The 19,408-nt window shown below is 36.7% G+C and overlaps 1 protein-coding gene across 1 annotated transcript in view; it reads left to right on the top strand.

The window, feature by feature from the left end:
* The window catches only part of rbfox3a (RNA binding fox-1 homolog 3a), a 458,688-nt gene extending 451,511 nt beyond the window's left edge, over positions 1-7,177 (top strand). Inside the window, exon 16 of the mRNA XM_087794610.1 lies at positions 6,669-7,177. Within this exon, the coding sequence (XP_087650736.1) occupies positions 6,669-6,671 (3 nt within the window). The 3' untranslated portion in view covers positions 6,672-7,177. The remainder of the gene's footprint in view (positions 1-6,668) is intronic.
* Positions 7,178-19,408: the final 12,231 nt, after the last annotated feature.

Here is a 19,408-nt window from a genome sequence, read left to right as displayed (position 1 = left end):
AGAGAGTTCAGTCAATAAGCACTGATCTCATTTGAAGATATACCAGACCAACTAAACTCACCCAAACACACAATCGCTGCCACTGTCTGTGTTGCAGGGCGTCTTTCCGCTCGCTTGTCTGGTCCTGCGAGTGCAAATATGGATCGGACTGATCTTGTATCTCCGTCCGAACACACATTTCCCTTCACTTTACATAAACATACCCCGTCATCAGATAGCTGGCTTCTTCACTACTTGTTTTTTTGTTGTGTCAAGTCTCTACAACAGGGCGGCACAATTTCATTCTTCTAGCAAAGTGAGAAACAATCGTCTTTTTTTTACCTTCATCAAACTTCAGGTCGATATCTTGAAGGGCACGATTTAAATCCTGGATCCTTGTTCTAGAAGGAATCCAAATGAATACAAATTTCAACCATATTTGTTGGATCCAGACTTGATGTCTGGCTTCTCCAAGAAGAATGTAACATTCTTTTTATTATTTTCTTGCTGATGTGGCATGAAAAACATTCGAAAATCTGGTACGATCCAGTAAATTTGTTGGTGACAACAAATTCTGGGAAGATCAGACTGATATTGCGTAATCCGACCCTACCATTGTTCACCTTCCTGTTAGTACTTTTCACTTTTGCTTACTTCTCCGGAATCATATTCACTCCAGTCACCCCCTCAATGTTTTCCACACCAAATCGAGTTGCTCTCTCAAGGCTGTCCACCCCGGTGAATTTGATCACAGCCAAGTAGTGGAGGATGGTGTGCAAATCCCTCCGACAACTGCTACTTCCTTCATGTCAAACCTGTTTGACATCAGTGTGGGTCAAACGTCTCTTACGCTGACGGTTCTAAGCACCGGCCCTGTTTTGTTAATAGTTTTCCACCACAGTGCACATGCCATCTCTCCTGCCACTCAAGTATTCTCTAACAAACCGAACACCTGAGGTTACTGCACTAGTCCTTACACTACCTCCCCCGAGCACCTCCACATCATGACGTCTTGCAATCCTCATGGACGTTCTTACATTGAGTCCTATGCAAGCTTACTTATACAATAACAAATATAATTACCATTAATGTATGTTCTTATATTTAACGATAACCAAACTATAGAAATTATCGTACGGAAAATGCCACAGGAAGTTTTGAATTAAAGTTAGACCTCAACAAACACTGAATAATGAAACACTAGAGCTCTAATTGTCAAATGTTTGTACAGATTTCAACTCATTGCAGAATGTAATCATAAGAAGACTGACACCGATCCAAAGCTCTGAGCAAGAGTTTCTGATGTATGGCCTAATTTCTGTGAAAAATACTACAAATCTGCACAGAAACATGAGCCACGAAAGAGTGAAAATTGTTGGCAACAAGTCCATTTAGATCAGTGGTTACTTTAATGCAAAATAATTGGAATTAATAGAATAAAAAGGCACACCTGACTAAATTAAATACGGACTGTCATGCTCTTGGAAAGACCCAAATTGAGGTAAACCTACAACTGGTTTGGTCATTGCTAACACGTCTTGCAGGTTTGCCTACAACCAGGACTGCACTCAATTGGCTGATAGAAAAGATAGTGAAGGAAAAATGACCTACAAAGATGCCACATGAGGTCAAAAATAGGCAACTGTACTTTGTCACACTACAGACATGACATACACAGAGTGTTTTATTACTCAGGTGATTGACATGCAGGAATAACAAAATAATGCCTGACATGAAGTCCAAATAAACTGTCAAATTAAAAGCCTTTAAGCTTGAATGAATTTGGTAATTACCACTTATTATTTGAATGAAAACTACTCAAACTCAACTCAAAGACATTTGTAAACATACAAATCTAGTCCTTTCTTAAGGATACTAATGAACTCTCTGCACTCCACTTCCATTAATTGCAATGTACACAGTCTGTGATCCTACATTTTTAAATATGTTATAAAAAGAAAGTTTTGACTAAATCTAATTAAATCAGCATTTTCCTTCCTCCCAATAATTAATTAATTACGGCAAAAGTACAAATGATGTTTTGTTACCAAAACTTGGTAATGCAGTTGCATTACTCTTGAGTTATCAAAGCCTATGAAGATTTATTGTAAAATATCCCACAATTTTTCCGAATGTTTCTGTTTTTAAATGATTTAAATTGAACGACCAGCTGGTGTAAATATTAAGGTGGATTTTAATGAACAGGTTAAGTGCTCTTAGTTTTGTTTACTAATTAGAGAGCTTTAATCTAATCTTGCATGATCGTCTTATGTGAAAACAAAACAAGTAAGGCTTCAACCCTTGAGTGTAATAGAAGACAACATAGGAAACCTTTGATTAATCATGTTTTTAAAAAATAAGATTATGAAATAAGTGGGGTTTTTTTATTTGTATTCATGAAAATATATCAGATAAGAACATGAACTCTTTATAGAGACACATTATACAGGTATGTACAAACTCCACACTACACAGAGTATAATACACATTGAGTGATGATGGAATATCTATGCTATTTATACTCATGTAAATACTGTAACTCATGTACTGTGGTTTCATGCACTTTACTACTTTGAAAGATTTATGTTAGTCTTGAGTTTCATTAAAAAAAGATGAAAAAGCATTTAATATAAATAAACATTTACTATAAATAAAAAAGCTATATCAAAGAGATTGATGTCGAGAATAATTTGTATTTCCTTTATGAGTTTTAGTAGCTGAGGGTCAGGTTAAGGCAGCATTTTATATTTTTCAATGTGTGTTATAAATATGTCCTATATGTGAACGTGGTCTCATTGAGTTGTTATCATGAGGCGTCTTGGTTTATTATTATGGGTTTTTTTTTCAAAAAACATACTTGACTTATTGAAGTTTTATTGTCATTACAATTTAAAAATGATGCTTGTGATTTTGCGTAGTTTAGATTTAACTGTGTATCACATGTGTTTCACAGGCTTGTTGACGTATTATTTTATATTGTTTTTATATTAATGAATACCATTTGCCTTTCAATGTTGTATTGCTCCTGAGCACCAAAGTTATCTCATCTCCTGCAGTGACAGCAATGAAAGACACATTTAAACAACTGCCAACTTATATTCTATACAAAACAAATGACAAAAAATCTCAAGAAAGCCTCATCAGTTGTTTTTTTTCTTTTCCAACTTAACACAGTATTATTTTGGCAGTTTACAGGTCAACTATCAAAAAGCATGGCTGCAGAGTCAGCTTTTTAAACATCAGTTAAATTTGCTCTCTTATGCAGTCATTTGTAAAATGGCACAACGGGCTTCAATCCAAACAACAAATGCTGGATTTGTTGGGCTGTTTATGTTTACGCCAGCACATTTACTCCTTTGCCCACTTAACCACAGTCAATACAAGCCCCCCTAACACACACACACACACACATCAGTAATTAAGAGGTTTATCAGCTGTGTCCCATTGGAGGAATTTCTCTTGAATCAAACATGAAATTGGAATTACTCCATCATGTCACCGGACTGCTTTTATTTGACCTTTTTTAGCTCCTCTGATGGCTTCTTGGGTTGAAGCTAAATGTTTAATCATTGCCTAGTCGGCAACTTTGTTCAACCAAATATAGTTTTTTAGAATATAAAATATACAATTATTATCGATTTAAATAAATAAACGTGATTAAAATGTACCTATATTATTGTAAAAATGTACAAAAGTACAACCTGAGCTTTGGTTGTTGATATTAATGGCAACTTTAAGCTAAAATCTGAACTGAAAATGAGAGAATTTAGGGATGAAAAAGTTCAGAAGAGCTATTTTTTGTTCCACATCTTAGATCCTCCAGTGGCTATCATTACATGTAAAGAGGTGTTTTGTGTGTACGCTGGACCTTTGTGAGTCAGTGTGTGTAGCAGAAAGCCTCCGAGACTTTCCTCTGTGGGATTGTGGGTGACAGACCCTCGAGTCAACAGACTTATGAACAGAGCAGCTTCTCCAATCACAAGAGCCCCAGGGGAGCCAATTTAAAGGCCAGATATTTTTCATAAAGCCGTAGCAGAACTTATCACAGCCGTTTCCAGCCAGTAGCAGAGTTAAGATGCAGTTGGACCACGTCAGCCATCTCTAGAGTGTTTTTACGCCCGTTCAACCACAAATGTGTGCTCCGTGTTGTTGGCAGTCTTTTAAATGTGCTGGCTCTTATTTTCTCTAAATTATTCACATGTGACCAGATCGTTTGAGGTTGATGTTTTGTATTTAAAAATAAGTCTGTTTTAAAGAGCTTTCTCTGCATGTTGTTGTTTTTTTTCAATTGCTCTTTTTTTTTTGTAAATGATGAACTTATATATCTGGTTATTTGTAATTTAGTAATTTATAATGAATATTTGTAGAAATGTCTGTTTTCCTTATTTACTTAATCTATTGTCTCGATTCAGAAAATATATAATGTTAAACTGTTTATCATCAATTGTCAATATACATTGTCTTCAAAGAGACATGTTACGTTTGTCTTTCTTTACCATGACGCTCATCCTCCCTTCCATGTCCTTCTAGTTATCATGTGATCCTCCATTGTAGTATATCTTTAAGAGTTTTTTTACTCAAAGAAAATGTAGAAAAAAAAAAATACTTCTCTGCTTTTTAGTTGTATACTAAGTGATAGTTATTTCAAATGGTTATGCAAAGAAAACAATTGTTTTTTAAGTTTCTTAATTTTACTGGATGGATTTCTCGAAGAAGCAGAAGCGTGTGGATAAAATAAGTGAGGAGCAAAATAACAAAACATTTATTTTCAATAATTTATTTCGCACAGGGAATAGAGTTTGATTAAAATTTTGATTTGATTAAAACAACATGAATTATTTAACTAATTTAAGCAAGTAAACAAAAAGGGAGAGCAAATAAAAGTTTCTTAAAAATATTTTGAATTCCAAAGAAATACATTCTTAATATTACATATCAGGGTCAAGGTGACCCAGAGGCCCGAAAACTCTGACTGTTTGTGGTATCCCTTGTGTTGTCCTTGGGTCAAGGTGAATGACCTTCAACACCGCATAAGTATTTTCCGATGCCAGAAAGGTCGTTCACATTGACCCAAAATGAACACAAGATATAATATATATATATATATATATATAATAATCCTGTTTTGAGGTCTTCCACGACTTCTATTCGGACACATGGACATGTCAAGTGCAGAGAGGCGTATCCTCGTATGGATTCTGTGGATATCAAGGATGTAAAAACAGTTGGAAATGAGTTAAGGTCATCTCACCTGTGGAGGGGTTCACTTCACATCACACATAACTGGGACTGTCCATACTTTGCCTCACATTACCCTCCTCTACATCCTTCCCCTTGACCCCTGCTGTTCTCCACTTCCTTCCCCCGGTGAGGCTCCGGCTCTGAAAACGAAGCAGCGAGAGTGTGAGCCTGTTAAGCCTCAGACGAGAGACTGCAGTTATTGGCTGTGATTGGCGACACAGCGGCGCTTCTGCTGCACGGGTGCTGTCTCTCTGCGGAGGGGCAGGACCCGGCAACTACAAAGCAGCACAAGAATTTACAGTCGGTCGCCTTTGTTCTTCGCTTCTAAAGATCCAACCTTCCCCGCCTGCACATGCACACACACGCACACACAGACACACACACAGACACACCACCACAAACCTCCTTCCTTCGCATCTCCCAGAATTACAGAGGCTCTGTCAAGACGAGCCTCCCAGGACAAAGACAAACTTCTTCACGCTTCCTGCTGCTACCTGACGCTGTTTAATCCACGTACAAAGGGGAAAAAAGCGTAACAAGGTCATCTTAAGATGACTGTTCTGGTCTTAGAGAAGACACTTTCCCATAACTTGGGGGGGGAGGGACATTCGAGCAAGATTTTAAACATGTTATTCAAGCTTTATTTTAGCATTTTCGTTAATAAAAGATTTACTTCAGAGTCACCACCGAACCACCTTTGATGTCGTTGTTCCACCATAATGACAATTAAAAATTAAATACTACTAAAGTAGTGATGGGTTGATGAGGTCTCATGATACAGCATCCGCCAGAATGACCACTAGATGGGGCTCTCTTCTTTATCGTCTTTGGCTATGATCTACTTATTCAGTGAAACTTGGCATTTTTTTCACGTACAGTGGCCTTTCAAAATGTATTATGACAGCATCATTTGCATCATGAGGCCTCATCCATAAAACACTACCTGTTGTATTATCAGTTTTATCTTGATCTTTAAAGTATATACTTTATTGAATATTGTTTTGATTGTTTAAGCGCTTTGTGACCCTGGTCTGGAAAAGCGCTATACAAATAAAAATTACTTACTTACTTACTTACTAATAAATCTTATAATTATAGTAATAATAACTAGTAATTATATCTTGTAATTATCAATCATTTACAAGTATTGATTGGTATTACAATGAATATAGTTTTTGAATCCATTTCTTGTTCTTCCATCTACACTTTCGTTGCTATTTAAATGTCGGATAAAAGTGTGTCGTCAAAAACATTATGCTTGACTTAATAACTGTTGTGTATTTGGATGTTGAGTTAATGTAAGTGAATTAATACTTACATTTAGCAAATTAAATATTTGGTTTGTTTCTGTCGTCTGTATTATGTACATCTTGAAACTCAAACATGTGTTTCATCCCTGTCTTAACAACGCACTGACTAATTGTTTCCTCTCATGTCTTTTCTTCCAGTAAATAAAAGTCTAGAGGGATGAGAGCAGATGGACATCCATGAAAAAAAATCTACACCGAAAACAGAGAGACGCTTTAAAAAGATCAACTGTATAAATAAAACAACAAAAAAGAACATATTGGTGAAGAAGCCCTGCTGTCAAGAGTGATCATAGGGAACGGATGAAGGATCTTTTTTGGGGCCCCCTCTGAGGGCCAGGACCTGAACCATTGAGCCTGTAGTCCACGAGGGCAGGGAGGGGAGCCGACTGGCTCTGACCCCTGAAACACAAAGCCTTTGCCGAGCAGAAGAGACCAATAAGACAGGTCACCGTAAAACATTTTATTTTTGTAAACTTTTTTTAAGTTTATGATTTGCAAAAAGACTTAATGTACATATCGACGTATTATATATTATATGTGTGTAATATAATAGTTAAAAAAAAAAGTGTGTCTTTGCAGTTGAGAAGCAGGTGGCGTGGTGACGTGATGCCGGCGCCCCCTCCCTTCCTGTCTACGGCAACACACCCTCAAACACCCCCGTTAGAACGTCGGGGTGGATGGGTAGGGGGGTGTTTGGGGGCTGGAAGGGGGGCGGCTGATCCAGCAGACTTGTCTCTACTTCTGAGTTGATTCCGAAAAATCAAAGGCCTTTTGAGCCGGTCTTCCAATGATGATTTAATTTAATAATTTTTGATATTTTCCAAAAGTATAGACAAGAATTTTCCAGCTCTAGCAAGGAGGTCGGTCACGTCTGCTGGATCCATAGCATCGCTACCCAACATTCATTGTGGTGTCGTGGTGGAGGTGGCTGTGCTGTGTAGTGAACTGCTTTTGTACGTCATGTCGGGGTCGGGGGTGGGTGGACCAGGCCAACGATCAAATTGGAGATGCATCAGAGGCAAGACTAAATGTGGGTGGGGCCTATATGAAGTTTAAAAAAATAAAAATAAAAAAGAAAGAAAAAAAAAGAGGTCAAGAGAAAACAGTTTTATGAAGCGTCTCTTGCTATTTATATGGATCTTTAGTGACATCCTTCTATATTTAAACGTTGTACTAATAACATGCTGTCAGGCATGGTCGGAGAGTCAATTGTAGCCATTTACTAATGTTGTATTTATTGTACTACCAGTAAGAAGAAATCATTTATATATGAATATAGATATATCTATTTGTGATCTGCAACTTCAGCATCAGTTCGCCTTTGAGTTCCCAACGTTTCATGCAGGATTCAATGCACTGTCCACGTATGATGAGGTTTTTACTGGTGTGACATTTTCTTCTGTTCTGGGTTTTTCCTCTCGTTTCAGCTACTGAATGTAAAACTTTCTAGGTAGGTGTTGTTGTTTTATATATACTGAAAAAATACATACAGTGCTCTGTAAATGATATACTTATGTAAATGATATAGCAAAATGTTTCTGATGATATGCTGGACTTATCTTGTACTGACCCAGACAGACTGTAACTCGGATGAAGAGGAGGTTTGGGGGGGGAGGGCTCGCTGGGGCGGAACCAGCGCCCGGCAGCGAGCGGGACGGGGGCGGGAGAGGCGGAAATATGGAAGCATTACAGGATCAGTCAGAATTGTTCTTAGCGGGGCTTTCTAAATTTGATGAGAACAAGGAGACAGGGAGCAGCTCGTCCTGTGTGAGAGGAAGTCTGAGGGAAAGATGAAAAGAACTTTATTTTTTGTGAAATATTGATTTTCCTTTCATTTTTCCTTCTGGCTGGTATCATGGAGCTGGTGCGCTGCTGAGGCCGACCCCTGCCGCCCGACTCCTGCATGGGGGGGAGAGAATGAGGATATTCCATATGGATCGCCCACTACTAAATACTCAACTAGTCTTCTTTATCTGTTTAAACTTGAATCCTGAAGTTCTTTTACGTAAGCCTCTTGCCTTTAGTAAAAGTAGAAGAGAACTTTATTGGATCATGTTATCCATGCCTGGAACTGGTCCTCAGTCTCCTGCTGTGTGACCAGAGGTAGTCTGGAAACTCGCTATCAAAGTTGTTGAACATCGAGCAATACATCCGATTTCATGGTTAAATTATACCTACAATGCTTTCCTTAAGTCTATTTCAAATATCACTCTCATATAATTGACTTGATCTTTCAATACGTATATCTAGATATGTTGGTACAGGAAATGTTGCCAAGTTACAGGAGCCCCATTAAAAAAGTGGGTGGACAAACCACCTACAAAAGATATCAACCCAATACTAAGTCTCTAGATTATTTACCCTTATCACTTAAGTTAGTTCTAGAAAAAAAGTACTATATTGGTCAACTTGAAAAATTGGATTGGAAATCAAAATGTAATTCCTACAAATTGCGTGAATTACCATCGCTTGAATCCAAATTCTTTGTCAAAGAAAGGTCAATTTTTATTATTATTATATTATATATATTATTATATTAGTTTCCCCGTACATATGAAAAAGACCCTGATACTCTGACTCCATTAACAGGCCTATATTTAAGATATTTCAGGATTGAAATGCAGATAAACTAAATTAATTGGAGTTTAACTTGGCATCTGTATGATGCACTTAACATTAATGTGAATGAAAATTCCTCCACGAATAGTCTCTCTCCCTCATCCAGTTCGAGTCTGGAGTGTTGAGCGTTCAAAGTTACAAGTTTCCTCTGTATCAAATGATCCATTGATATATTCATTTGAAGGCATTTATTTCCTTTTCAAACTGGGTCACGGACAGTCGGTTTCAACAGTACAAGACTGTTTGTGGACTCTCAGCTGCGTCAAAGACTAAAAACAGAACCATGGTCGGTTCCAGTGGATTCCAAAAAAACAAGGCCCGACCACCATCGTCCTGAGTAGCTCAACTGGAACTGTTGAATGAGCCAACTGGGACTCATGACAAAAGACAAAGATAAAAAGAAGACTATGAAAAACAAACAAAAAACAATGAAAACAACTAAAGATGTCAATCTTCGCAGAGATCCAGGTTTTGTCTGGTCTTTGCCATGTTCTGATTTCTATTTTGTGTTCCTTTCCGTTGTTGGTTAAAGACTCCCTTCTTGTTTACATGTACTGTAAATGCTTTCCATCCGTTACTGGTTGGGGAGATTTGAAAACAAAGGACGTGAAGCAGCTTTCATTCTTGCTCTGGTACTATCTACGGCTATTTACTGTAACTGAACCCCCTCTGATGAAGCTAACGTGCCCTTCCATTCTCAAACCGCGCCCCCTTCCCAGTCCTGGCACCTTTCATATGCTCGAAACCCTCACCATGAGAAATCCTTGAGCTTCCTTGCTAAACCTGAGTGGGTCCTCTGCAAAACTCTCCCCATGTGGTTATATTTTGTATACCTCAGATGCAAGCAGCTATTTTCTGAATTCTTCCTGCAACCAGACCTCTGTAAGCTCCCACTTGGCGTCCCCCTGATACTGTCACGCCGAAGCCACACCTACCTCCCCTCGCAGACCCTGTTGACCTCCATGTTAAAGGCTGCAGTATACTGACCCCAGAACCAGCTGTGAGTCTGTGTATGTGTAGGATAAGCTTAATAACTATGCTGATATGAATGACACACTTCTAGTTGTTTTTTTCTTTCTAGAATCAGTTTCTATTAAATTAATTTACACGTAATTCTTTGTACTGTATTGAACAAATTGGATATTATTTTGCGTTTCAAAACCTAAAGGAGTGCATTTCCTTCTAAAGACACACAAGTATCTTTACTGTTCTCCTTATAATACACTGAAATTGGCATTAAACCACACTAAATTTATAATCCATCCTATACATTTACGTAAGACCTCTTACAGTTACAAATATTGGTTTATTTTGCCTCTGTGGCTTCTTAGCTCAACATAGACAGGTGGTTGGCTCAATATTATTGCCTTAGTGTATTTATTATTGTAGCAATAAAAGCATCGGTAAACTCAGAAATCGAGCCACTTGAATAATATTATAAAGCTTAATTTCACAGCAGTTTACTCGGATCTGTTATAGTTATAGTTAGGTCTCCCTAGTTAAATATCACAAGGTAAGTGAATGCACCGCTTGTTTCCTTTAAGCCTTATAGTGCGGAAGAATACAACTCTAAGGCAAAAGATATTTGTAGTTCAATGGTTTAACTTAATCACAGTCATCTAAAAATCTATATTTTCAAATTGTCTGAACCATATATTTATTTAATTTACAGAAATGTAAAATAACAAATTATTAGTTTTTTATTATATATTGAGGGTTTTGATTATTTTGTTTTATTTTTTATTTTTTATTGTGGGTATAAATAAGAGGAGATAATGCCTTTCAAACTATGATAGTGAAATTACTATCAGTTTGAAAACTAAAATGAAAATATTATCATTATTAATATTACAAATATTATTGTTTATTCAGCCCAAAGCTTTAAGTACGTTCAATGGTTTCTTGAATTTTTGAGCATTTATTTACAGCAGCTGAGACATGCACAGTTATCACAGTAATAAAGACCAATAATGTAAATACTCATACTAAGCAGACTTGGTGTGTTACCTGTAATATGCACATCGTATCCAGAATATATGCACATGTAAGTTTGTGATGTTTGTAGGTAGTCGGTTTGTGAAAAGTAGGCTTAGCAATGATCACCGTTGAGAAAACAAAAACGTAGGAGGTTGTCGAGGACGCAACCTGTCACTTCACTCAGGACCACAATGCAAAACCTAAAAAGACACCAACAGATTTATCCTTCTTCTACTCACTGATGTAAATAACTGTACAGTTCAAAGAAGCCAAGAATCCACCAGAAATTCTGTATTTAACGTGTGTCTTCTGGGCCGTGTATACTGCTGCCTTTAGGAGCCCATCTCTCCCCCGGAAAAAAAAAAACCTCCCAAACATCTTTCCTTTCCTATGCAGATCCCCAAAGCACAAAGGTTTGAATGACTAATGAGTAAAGTAGAAAGAAAAAAGATTAATTTCCTTCCATTCTGTTGTACGTGTCTGTCTGTTTATGGTCTGTTTGATCTATTTGATGCTTCAATGTGCTTTTGTATTCCATCTGTACAGATCCTCCTCTTTTCTCTGCCGCTCGCAGTATTACTGTATAATAGAAGTGCAAACTTTATTGTGTGGCTTCACTTTACCTGTGCAATCACAACACTTTTTACACATGTGCACACAAACAGGACTGTAGTGAAGGGTTAAGGTCCAGTTTATTCAAAGGTTTTCTTCGAATATAAGTTGATCCATTTCAGTTTTCTTCAGATGAGATTTAAGAATGAAGTTAAAAAGTTAGGATGGTAAAATGTGCTTTGAATTATCAGATTTGTTTTTTAGTTAATAATAAAAAATAAAAAATAAACTATCATAGAAAGAAAATGCTATTTGAAATAATGCAATTAGTTTAAATACTTTTACCTTTTATAGAACTGGCTAAGATTTGTTTGTGTAGAAATTAGAAAAGAAATGTAAATTCCAATTATCAGTTTTGGGAACTATTAATACATGAAATTATTCAGAATAAGTGAAAATGTTGATGAGGTGTGAGCTACACTTCTCTACGGTGCTGTTTAGTGCATATTCTGCATTGGTACAGGGATTTCAGTTGTTTTCTTAACTTGTTTTTCTGTCGTTCTACTTCTGTTCTATATGCTTCCAAATGTGCAACAATACTATTTATTACAATACTGGTACATTATTATCACACAAATTATTACCGTTATACCATATTTATTAGTAAGAAACATTTCTCAGTAACTACTCTGTTACGGTGTTCTATTAAAGCTGTTTCACACGCAAGCTGGTGTCCACTTTGTCTTCAAATAATGTGTCACACATGCAGTCAAATGGCTCCTTGTAGTGGTTTATTTTCTTCTGTTCTTTGTTATTGATATGATCACTGACCCTGCTTTAATTTACTGGAATGTCAAACCAAAATGAATATTCCGACGATGGCCCATTCATTCATGGACACTTTACCAAAGTCAAGAAAACTATTTAAAAAAGTGGTTTTACATACCATTTTGAATGAAAGATTTAGAGCTGTAGTTTTCCCTAACTGCATTAATCATGAAGCATCATCAGAGATTTATTTCAATAAAACTTGTTTTTTTCATGAATATTTATCAGACACATGACAGTGATTTATTATTCATTTACTTCCTGCTTGCGACTCGACAAGTACCTGGAGCTCAGTGCTGTGAAGATGATGGTGGAGGATCAGCCACGCCCACCACCCAGAGGAGCGCCACGGAGTTGATCCATCAGCCGGGCCAAAAGAAAAACATCAGCAATATACTTCAAATGCCAGACTCAGATGTAGTTCAAGTCTACATTCATAGTTGATGATGGTGCACAAACTAACATTTGTTCCAGCCTCACCTCCATTACTGCCCGAGACTGTTGCCCCTGCCAACAGCTTTCATCATGATTCTCTTTAACTAAACAGCCATTTATTTTAAGTTCAAAGTTAACTTTAAACTTGAAATTTGGAGATATGTGACGTCATGATCACACAACTCTGTTTATTGTTCTTCGTCAAGGGACAGAGATTAGTTCAAAGTGACAATAATTGTACTTGTACAAGGAGAGAGCAAATACAGAAGCTACTCATAGTCAGTCCTATTTCTCTCAGAAGCAACAACTGTTCCAGTCGAATCTATGCTCATTCGTGAATTAATTCTTAATAATCTGAGAGACAACCAGAAAAAAACAGGAATAAAATTGATTACAGTTGGTCTTTTTAATGTAGGACACAATGGTTAGAATTCTTCCTGAAGGCTTATGTAAGTAAATCATGGTGTCATTTGGAGACGTTCCAACCAGCGATTTAAAGACAAGCAGTGGACATGTTATTCCACATGGTCAACACTCTATCTCTGTATTTTTAGTGAGTTCTTCAACTAGTGAACAAGGAAAACATGGAAGCAACCAACAGAAGTGACTGACATTCGAATTGTATCATTATGGAGGATCAGTAATTCAAATGTTTTTTCTTAACAACACAGTAAAGCGAAATCATCAAGTGCAAGAATTATCAAAGCAATACAAATTTGTACAGAAAACGCTGGGAAATAATATATAGCTTGACAAAAAAAGTTGACGTAATTCATCGAAACTTGTTCCTGTTGTTGATTCCTGGCTATAAAACAAATTCACATTTCTTCACAAAGTCCCATATGAAGAAGAAGGTCAATGTCCGAAGGTCAATAACGTAAGTCAAAAAATAATATCACCAGAATTGTAGTTCTTCAACTATATGTTTGTCCGTCAATCTGAAAAGGACCGCCATACGTTATCCATTATTTGGTTTGGGTCGCATGTGTCTTCATGTGGCTGTAGAGTCCAATTTGGGCCTTGAACCTCCGGCCACAGTGTTCACATTGGATCCGGGTCATGCTCTGTGTGGGTCAGACTTCCCGTTTCTTCCTGGCTCTCCTTTTCTGCTGGGCAGCAGCTTTCCAAGCTACTTCACTGTGATAGCATCATCTCGGACTGCATGTCGCCACAGTAGTCGATCGTTTGCAACTTCTTCCCAGGTGTCGGTTTTGATGTTAAAAGCCTTCAAAGATGCCTTTAGAGAGTCTTTGTAGTGCTTTTTCCGGCCACCATGCAGGCGTGTACCTTCTTAAAGTTCACCATAGAGCAGTGTCTTGGGCAGTCGATGGTCTGGACTACATGTCCTGGCCAGCTTAGCTGGCAGAACTGCGCGGGTCAGTACCTCTGTGTCTGGTATTTTGTCTTGCCATTTGATATTTTATATCTAATGATTCCTCAAGGAACGTTCTTTCTGTGAGGATGAGTGCGTGATCTGACCTTTTATTTCAAGATGTTGTCCAATTGCAAAATGAGTTTGTAAATGTGTTTTTCTTTTGTGGACTCCCACTGGAATGTTGTTGCTGGAAGCTGTCAACATAACACAGCCAGGTAAGATGCCTCTTTTTTGTAAGTATGATGGTTGACGGTTGCCCGGAATCGTCTGGATCCAGAGCAAAACAACGTTTTACTTATGCCCCTTCTCTCTGATCTTAAAGCTGTGTAGGAAATAATTAACTTGAAATCAGTTTAAATTCAACAGAGCCCCGGAGGTGATATGGATGATTTTTATTTTTTTTTAGCTTGAGATACATGTATCTTGTGATACTCTAGTCTCTAGGTACGATATAGAATCATGTCTAGTTGACGCATTAGTTCACGATACTTAAGCTTAAAAATGACAAGAAATGTAAAAGAAAAGATACTCGTATCTTGTGATACTTGTGATGCTAAAAGGGACCGGAAATATTCTCCAGTAGTAATGACGAAGTAGTTCTGTTTAGTGACTTCCTTTTTGCCAAATAAAGTTATTTTTATTTTTATTTTTATAAGTAATAATTATCACATAGTAAATTTTCATAACTGTAGTTCTTTAGTTAGACAACCCGCCCCATGCCAACGAACATGCACAAACAATGTATGACCCTTTCTAGTGGCTAAACTTTAGAACTACAGATATGAAAATGTACTACGACATTGGAAAAAATACTTATTTTTATTTTGTCAAAAACAAAGTCACTAAACAGAACTACTCCGTCATCACTACTGGAGAATATTTCCGGTCCCTTTTAGCATCACAAGTATCACAAGATACGAGTATCAAAAAAAGGATTTCATAGTTTTTACACCATTTGTTTGTATTTTCAGATGTTGAGATTTTGTGTGTTATGTAAGAGACAAAATGGGAATCAATACATGTATCTCTATTCTCCTGAAGAAAAGACCTGGTGCACTGTGACTATAACTGTAGACATTGAAAACCAAACAATTTACACTTATTGACTGATTTTTTTTTTTTAAGTTTCAATAAATCTAAAAAATATTTTCTCTTTAAAGGGCAGCTCATGATCTCTTTTGTACTCATCAGTATTTGTCTGTTTGCACAAATATATTGTAATAAAAATATTAACATTACAAAAGGCACTTAAACCTAACAAGTTTAATTTATAAACTGTGTGATGAGGAGCAATTCAAAGGCCAACTGATTTATATTTACAGCAGTGGTGATGCAAGAAGCTATAGAGAAATATGCAGGTCATATGCATCAATCGATGCTGGTTTCTGCTACACATTGATCATATTAACAGTATTGTCATTTTGTGTGTAACCTAAATGTTCATGTCAATTTTGTCCATGCACTATACACAAATCCACTTTGCAACCATCTACATTACTGTTCCTGGTCCAAGGGAAAGGCAAAAGATGGTTCCTGGGACATTGATAGCCATTTGTATTCCATCTCCAAGGGGACACAAGACAGAGTGCCGTTGTTCATCTCCACCACAATCATTTCCCTAAACAACAAATCCTCCATTGATTATCTCTTCCACACACATCTTTGCTTCTTTCCAATACCATAACACCGACATGGAACACACACAGTCTACACATTCACACACTCCAGACTAGTACACTTGATGGTATTGATCCACTTTAGCAGCACTTTTTCATCACGGTCTATTGTGTACTGGACAATACTTGCTGTCACGACTTTTCCAAGACAATGGGTTTCGCTCTGCTGCCACCACTTCTGTCAAACATGTGTGATTGTGCTTCAAAAAGTTTCAATATTAAACAATTATTACAGCTAACTACAAAGTTATTTTATTGCTGAATCAACACAATTATTCACATCCAAAAAAAACTCTCGCATCTTTCATTCCACACCCATATTATAAACATCTGACTGAAATCTTTTATAGCAGTAAAACAAGAATAAAATATGACATTATGTGTCCTGCACCTTTTGTTTTTTTTCCCACTTGACCAGGCCGTAGCTTATCCATAAGCAATGATCTTGCTGGTTCTACTTAAGCTGCGTGGTTCCAGTCCGCAGTGTCCGTTCGTCCATACTCCAAAGCTGCCAAAGTTGACCTCCCTATTATTCTTCGTTGTCTTTTGTATTTCCCTGGTTCTTTGAGTTTTTTCTAAAGTGTTTTCCGAACTTCAACATTTTCTTACCTGACTTAAGTGTGTGTGGAGAGCTACTTTTATTTTTTAACATTTTACGATTTTCTATTTAAGTGTTTCATTTCATGATTGTTCAGTTTTCAGTTTCCAGCTTTGTTAGCTATTGCGGGGGGGTTTTGTGAAGTCTACCTTTCTCCAGTCACTACAGGTACTTGGTCCAGTAAGTTCTGGATTTTGTACACAATAACAGTCAATGGAAACTGACTAAAACTGGAGTGAAATGTCGACTGAAACTGGATTGGACCACAAAAGTAGCAATAAAAAACTACAATGACTGACTGAAAGACGTGATCTAACATATGCCAGAAAACACAACTAACCTTCACATTATATACCCTCATGGTGATAATACGCATCAAATAAGTTTATCACCAAAATAATCACTCTAAAAAGCCTTTAATCCCTGCAGTGTATTCTGACATACTCTGAGTACATATTGATGTCATTGATATATACATCAACAGGTCTTACATATTCTAAAACATATACTGAAATGTTTTGGTTATAAAATGTATTATTATGAATACTTGCCTATTGTTTTACCATCTATTTGTTACATGGGAGTTTCAAAAGGTAAATAAAAAAAAGGTTAAAATAGATGTTGATCTCGGCGTAATCTAAAAGGCCAAAAAGTAGTTCTTAAGATACGTTTTTCTTTCTCTCCATGCTGTCATGTAGCGCAACTGCAGAATCTCAAAGGTTGTTATTTAGATGGGTTCAGGTTTACTCTACCTGGTAACTTTAAAAAGTTTCTCAGTCTTTTATATAAAAAATACTGTCTCTGACCTACTGCCATAAAAAAGTTTTGTGGTCATGTAAAGTTCGTGATTATAGAAAATGAAAAAATAAAAAAATAAAATAAAAATGTTAGAAATGTAGTAATTTATTTTTATCTTGGAGAAATTCTGTTGTTTGTGAGCAGCTAAATAAAATAACATTGTCACTAGTTTATGAGTTAGTTTCGTGCTGATCCTGAAATAGAGTGAAGCTCCTCACTGTATTGTAGTTGTGATCCTGCAGCCTCAATCCCTGTTTGGTTATTAATATCTGCTACATCAGTCTGCTGCCTTCACAACCTGGATAACTAGTGAATAATGGATGAATCCTTATTCATTTATTCATTCATCAGCTAGCAATTATTCTAACTTTGACATGATGCTAAGCCCTGCTGACATTACCTGAAGGGTGGGATACTCATCACATGGAGCGCTGGTCTCTTTCACACGGAGACAGCCAACAGTCCACCTTCACATACTTTTTCACAAACTTTTGACATCAGACAAACATGTTTTTAAATATAAACTGGAAAACAAATCTGCTCGTTAATGTTAACATAGTGTTTGTTGTCAATTGTGTATCAATAAATTGTATAATTGAAAAAAAAAAAACAGATTCATGGGGCGGTCAGTTTTTACTTGAAAACTGTATCCAGTAACACTTTCAAATCTCTAACATAATGAAGGTTAAAGTGGTAAAACTTTCTTTAAAATAAGGTATTATCTTATTTTTCTTTTTTTAAGTGACATTACAGACAACAGCACTGATTTAAATGTATTTGCCCTTTGAACATTTCCGAATTGAATGTAAATTAAAAGAGTAGTACAAGTACTATTTAATGTAGTAGATACTATTTGTTGTTCAAAAGGTGTAAGGTAAGGTAAAACTTTATTATTTTTTCCAATAGCCACAGAAAATACCCCAATTTTTCATAAAAAATAAATCAAAATAAAATAAGAACAAGAACAAAGAGAAAGAACAAGATGATAAAATCTAAGGCTAAAGATAAAGATAAAGAACATAGATCAATTATAAATTATAATTGATATAATAAAGAAATTGACGACTGTATAAAACTTTGTGGATTTTGAGGATTTTAATCTTATTTCTCTTCAACAAAAACATTTTATTCATATATTTTAATGTTAAAATTTAGGTCATTACATTAAAGAAAACATTGAATGTTTTGACATAAATGTCTCTTGTTCCGGTGCTCGAAGAAAACAAAAAAACTGCCTCACAACTAATTGTACATGATGTGAATGATGTTTTTTATTTTTAAATACAAATTGCAAATGGCACCTGTTTCCTAGCCTGTACTGCACACACAAACATGGCGTCCCCCACAGGACAGTCTATTAGAGCTAATACCTTCCATCCTCTGTGTATTGTTCTGTTCCTGATGATTACACCCTGAACGTCGCATGTTCCAACACACAGTCGATCGTCTCATATCACACAACCCATGTAGGAGATGAGGATGTGGATGGGTGGCTGCGGCGGCGCGGGAGGGGTGCAAAGCATTAATACTACTCAGTGGTGCGGTAAATTAATTTTGGATTGCTTCTCTGGGTTTGAACAAAATTGTTTTGTTGAGGGGAAAAAAAAAAAAAAGATTAAGGTTTTTAATTATGCCGGGTAATTCTTTCCACAAAATAAATCCCTCCTAAAACGATCTCTTCAGAAGCGGGAATGTGTCGCGTGCATGTTGTTATTAAGAGATGGACACAAACACTGGAAGACAGTCTGACATCAGTCATCTTCAGCACTTCTGCTGCAGTTTACCGCCTGGTTACACAGAGAAACCCTCTCTTTCAAAAGTTCATAATGGATCTAAATAACTGTGAAATCCCTTCCGAGAACAACACTTTCATGTCTGTAGTCAAACAGTAGAAGTCTTTTCCAAAAAACCAAACCATTTTGCGATTTATCAATCCCATACAGGAAGGATGATGAAACTACAGATCGCTGCCGAACTACATCAGCTCTGTTTGCTCTATAATTTATTCATAAGTGGGCAT

This window comes from Callionymus lyra, chromosome 6 (genome assembly GCF_982586985.1).
Source record: "Callionymus lyra chromosome 6, fCalLyr1.hap1.1, whole genome shotgun sequence".
NCBI classification, from domain to species: domain Eukaryota; kingdom Metazoa; phylum Chordata; class Actinopteri; order Syngnathiformes; family Callionymidae; genus Callionymus; species Callionymus lyra.
This window is presented reverse-complemented; position numbering and strand designations above follow the sequence as displayed.